This window comes from Mandrillus leucophaeus, unplaced genomic scaffold (genome assembly GCF_000951045.1).
Source record: "Mandrillus leucophaeus isolate KB7577 unplaced genomic scaffold, Mleu.le_1.0 Scaffold55, whole genome shotgun sequence".
Lineage (NCBI taxonomy): Eukaryota > Metazoa > Chordata > Mammalia > Primates > Cercopithecidae > Mandrillus > Mandrillus leucophaeus.
The window spans coordinates 4,115,412-4,120,834 of record NW_012105919.1 but is presented as its reverse complement, the minus strand read 5'-3'; the positions used below and the strand labels follow the sequence as shown (position 1 = coordinate 4,120,834).

Below are 5,423 nucleotides of genomic sequence, written 5' to 3'. Positions count from 1 at the left end.
CTTGCCTTTAAATTTTTAATATTAATTAATTAATTAATTAATTTTTGAGATGGAGTCTTGCTCTGTCACCCAGGCTGGAGTGCAATGGCATGATCTTGGCTCACTGCAACTTTTGCCTCCTGGGCTCAAGCAATTCTCCCTGTCTGAGTCTCATGAGTAACTGGGATCATAGGGGTCTGCCACCACACCTGGCTAATTTTTGTATTTTTAGTAGAGATGGGGTTTCACCATGTTGGTCAGGCTGGTCTCGAACTCTTGACCTCGAGTGATCCACCCGCCTCAGCCTCCCAAAGTGCTGGGATTACAGGAATGAGCCACACCACCTGGCCTGTACCTTGCCTTTTTACTTCACTAAGTATCACTGAGATCTTTCTGTAACAGTGCTGTCAGAGTTTCCGCATTCTTTGTTTGGGATGGCATCGTGGTGCTCCATTGTGTGGCTTTACCATTATTTATTTGGCTAGTTCCCTATTGATGGCATCTAGGGAGTTCATAGTCTTTCCTTGGTTCAAGCAATGCTACAATAACTAGCCTGTACAAAAAAAATTTCACACATATGTAAGTTATATCCATCAGTCAGATAAATTCCTAGAGTTGAAATAAAGAGTACACACATTTGCGTACTTGGTAGTTGTTGTTATATCACCCTCCATGGAAGAGTTAACAATTCACTCACCCCACACTCTCGCAAACAGTTATCAAACTTTTTGTGATCAATTAGTTGTAAATACTACCGCATGCAGACCAGCCAGTTATCAAACTTTTTGATCGTGTATCTGATAGGTGAAATATTGCCTCAGCATAGGTTCATTTTGCACTTCTCTCTCTCTCTCTCTTTTTTTTTTTTTGAGACGGAGTCTTGCTCTGTCACCCAAGCTGGAGTACAGTGGCATGATCTCGGATCACTGCAACCTCTGCCTTCCAGGTTCAAGTGATTCTCCTGCCTCAGCTTCCAGAGTGCACCACCATGCCTGGCTAACTTTTTTTGTATTTTCGTAGAGACAGAGTTTTACCGTATTGGCCAGGCTGGTCTCAAACTCCTGACGTCAGGTGATCAGCTTGCCTCGGCTTCCGAAAGTTCTGGGATTACAGGTGTGAGCCACCATGCCAGGCCAAACTTCTTTACAGAATGGGAAATTCCTCAGTATTTTTTCCATCTGAAATCATGAAGCTGGGTGGGATGGCTCACGTGTGTAATCCCAGCACTTTGGGAGGCCGAGGCTGGCGGATCGCTTGAGGTCAGGAGTTCGAGACCAACCTGGCCAACATGGTGAAAACCCTGTCTACTGAAAATACAAAAATTAGATGGGCATGGTGGCAGGTGCCTGTAATCCTTGCTACTCGAGAGGCTGAGACACAAGAATCGCTTGAACCTGGGAGGCGGAGTTTGCAGTGAGCTGAGATCGGGCCATTGCACTTCAGCCTGGGTGACAGAGTGAGACTCCATCTCAAATGAAAACAAAACAAAAACAAAAACAAAAACCATTAGCTAAAACCTAACAGGGAATGGTAAACAAAAAGCAAGGAAACCATGAAGGATTTCCTTGAAAGCAAAGGTCAATATCAATTCTACAGTCAATAAAGAGACTAAAACTTGGACTAGGGGCAAGGTGGATGTTACTCAACATAAGAATTCTCCCTTAGGCTGAGACCCTCAAGGGGTCCCAGAATAACCAACTCCTGCTCCTCTCTAGGGATAAGCATGTTCCTTAGGTTTCCCAGAGTAAGTTCAAACAAACACGACTTCACAAAGATCAGCAAACACACAAGGAAATGAGACACCATGGGCAATGGTCAGCAGAAACAATAATCATCTGATTTAGACCCACAAAGACTTTAGATTCTGTAATCATAATGTACAGGATTTTTAAAAAGAATCAGATTTAAAGAAATAAAAGATGTAATCACAAGAAAGTTTGGCAACAACAGCAATAAATTACAAGTAATTACGCAGGCAGATTTTAAAAAAGAACCAAATAAAACTTTTAGAGGTAAGTGTAATTGTTGAAATAAAAAATGGAGTGGTTGAGTGAAACAGCAGATTATTCATAGTTAAAGGGAGATTTAGTGAACTGGAAGAAAGGTCTAGAGAAATTATTCAGAATTTGTTTCAGAGGAAAAGGAGAAAAAACTAAAATAGAAGTTTAGAGACATGGAAAATAACTGTGGAGGTTTAACATTTATTTAATTGGAGTTCGAGAAGGATAGAATTTTAAAAATCAGAGACAGGCAAAAATTTTAACAAAAATTGGGAAGAGGAAATAATTTTAAAAAATCAATCATCTAGAATTTTGCAGAACTAAAGGAAGGATATGATTCCATAAATAGAAGAAGCACAATCTCTACTAAGCAGGATTTTTAAAAATCTGTATCTAGACACATTGTGATGAAACTGCAGTGCATCAAAGACATAGTCCTTAGAATTACAATAGATAAGGCTGGGTGCGGTGGCTCAAGCCTGTAATCCCAGCACTTTGGGAGGCCGAGACGGGCGGATCACAAGGTCAGGAGATTGAGACCATCCTGGCTAACCCAGTGAAACCCCGTCTCTACTAAAAAATACAAAAAACTAGCCGGGCGAGGTGGCGGGTGCCTGTAGTCCCAGCTACTCGGGAGGCTGAGGCCGGAGAATGGCGTAAACCCGGGAGGCGGAGCTTGCAGTGAGCTGAGATCCGGCCACTGGACTCCAGCCTGGGCGACAGAGCCAGACTCTGTCTCCAAAAAAAAAAAAAAAAAAAAAAAGAATTACAATAGATAGAAAAAGCTGGGCACGGTGGCTCCTGCCTGTAATCCCAGAACTTTGGGAGGCCAAGGCAGGCAGACGGCTTGAGTTTAAGAGTTTGAGACCAGCCTGAGCAACATGGCAAAACCTCACCTCTACAAAACACACAAAAAATTAGCTAGCTCTGGTGGTATACATCTGTAGTCCAAGTTACTGGGGAGGCTGAGGCAGGAGGATCACTTAAGCCTGGGAGGCTGAGGCTGTAGTGAGCTGAGATTGTACCACGGCACTCCAGCCTGGTGATGGAAAGCTAGAAGTCAGTGAAACAATGTCTTCAAAGTGTTGAGAGAAATACAGAGAGGGAGAAATGCCCAAGATTTTTTTGAGGGGAGAGTATGCTGGGATTACATGATGAAGTTCTTTCTATACCAGGGTGAAGTGTGTGATGGCACATGGCTACGAGCATTGGCCCTAGAACTAACTATACTGCCTGCATTCAAATTCTAGCTCTGCCGTTTACTAGCTGTGAGACCATGGACAAAACTCTTCCTCCTTGTGCCTCATTTTCCTCATCTGAAAATGGGGATAATTACAGCACCTATATCAGAAGCCAGGGTCTTAACACATTTTTAATTTTAATTGAGGCAGGGCATAGTGGCTCATGCCTGTAACTCCAGCACTTTGGGAGGCCAAGGTGGGTGGATCGCTTGATCTTAGGAGTTTGAGACCAGCCTGGGCAACATAGTGAAACCCCATCTTTAAAAAAACAACACAAAAATTATCCAGGCATGGTGGTGCACGCCTGAAGTCCCAGTTGGTCGGGAGGGTGAGGCAGGAGAATCGCTTCAGCCCAGGAGGCAGAGGTTGCAGTGAGCCAAGATCGTGCCACTGCACTCCAGCCTGGGCAACAGAACCAGACCCTGTCTCAAATAATAATAATAATAATAATAATAATGAAAATAATGTTAATTGAATTTTTAAGTTAACACAATACCCAGTACATGGTAGGCACTTCATAAACATTAGCGCCTGTGCCTTCCAGGGATTGACAGCTGGATTAACTTGAGCCGAGTGGACCCAGATGCAGAAGTGCAGGGTGAGATCTGCCTGTCAGTGCAGATGCTGGAGGATGGGCGGGGCCGCTGCCTTCGATGCCATGTGCTTCAGGCCAGGTATGCTCAAGGTGGAGGTGGTGTGGAGGGTGGTCTGAGAATGAGCAGGAGTCCCTTGGGTCTCCCCTGCTGCCTGGCGTTTGGGGCCTCCTCACTCCTGGCACACTTCTGGGCTGACAGTCAGGTTCCCTGTGTGGACAAACAGTCCAAGCTCACTGGGTTTTAAGTTCCTGGGGGCAAAATCCTGTTGAGTCCCCAGGGACTAGCAGCAACAGACCAGACACTCAGGATGACAGGTGACAGGTGAGTGTGGAGGTGTAGTTATTAAATTGTAACTGGCAAATACCCAATTCATACTGGCTTAAGCAAAAGAGCTACGTTATGGGCTTATATGACTGACATGTAGCTTCAGGCATGGCTGGGTCCAAGTGTTCAAACGATGCCGTTAGGAATCTGTCTTTTAGCTCTGCTGGTCTCTGAGTTAGCTTCATTCTTAGGCAACCTCTCCTCAGGTGAGAGGTGGCCCTAGCAGCTCCAGTCTGGCACCCTGCCAGCTGAGCCACTCCAACAGAAAAAAAACTTCTATTTCCTACCATTTCCAACCAGTGTCCTGGGATGAAGTTTTACTGGCTCAGGCTGGGGCGCATGCTGTCTCTGAACCAATTACATTGAATAATGGGTCAGGCCTGAGTGACAAGCCCATTACTGGAGTGGAGTGAGGGATTGGCCCCCACTAAGTCATGTGAGAGGGGGTAGTGAGAAGGAGATAGGTCCTGTCCCAAAGAAAAGTCAGACGCAAGATGGACGCAAGACCAGGAAAACCCACAGGTGGCCCTCTAGGTGCACCAGCTCATGGGACACCCATCTTCCCTCTTGCCTATTTGTCATGGCCATCTCCTTCTCCCTTCCTCAGCTCTCTGTCATTTTGCTCCCTCAAATATCTCCACCCTTCCCCCACTCCTCTCTCATCCTGTTTTTCTGCCTTTTTTTTTTCACCTTCCCAGCTCTCACTTTTAGGCAAATCCCTGCCCAGATCGGAGAGGACCTCCAATTTCTAGCTTGCTGTGTGACCATAAAGCCGTTCCTTGCCCTCTCTGAGCCTCTCCCACCACCTCCAGATTTTTGCTTCTGGCTTTGGCCCCAGCTGGGGCTCCCTAGAGTCTCATTGAGGGAGAATCAGGGAGGCAGGTGACAGGCTGAGGGACTCAGCAGTGGGCAGAGGCTCACTTTTGCCCATGGCCCCTTCCCCAGCCACAAGGCTGTGCAGGATCCTTGCAGGCATGAGAGGGACTGATTGCTGTCGCTTAGCAACCGGGCCAGCTCCTAGGAAACCGAAGAAGGCTTTGGATGCTGAGCAGGGGTGGGAAGGGATCAGGAGGAAGAAGGAAGCAGCCCCTGGTGTGGGGGTGGGGTGGTGGTGTGTTCCTGGGTTTGGGGAACGTCAAGAAGGAGGGATGGAGAAGCTGCCTGGAGTAAGACTTTTGGGTTGTCATGGCAACCAACGGCAAGGAGTCCCTGCCTTCTCTTGGGTCCTAGACAAGATGTGGGCATGGGTGTTTGTTGAATGAATAAATGAACCAATCATCTAC

The 5,423-nt window shown here is 46.3% G+C and overlaps 1 protein-coding gene across 1 annotated transcript in view; it reads left to right on the top strand.

Moving 5' to 3' along the window:
* RASAL1 (RAS protein activator like 1 (GAP1 like)) overlaps positions 1–5,423 on the top strand; it is a 36,185-nt gene that overhangs the window by 9,674 nt on the left and 21,088 nt on the right. Inside the window, exon 5 of the mRNA XM_011997941.1 lies at positions 3,765–3,905. Coding sequence (XP_011853331.1) covers positions 3,765–3,905 — 141 coding nt within the window. The remainder of the gene's footprint in view (positions 1–3,764; positions 3,906–5,423) is intronic.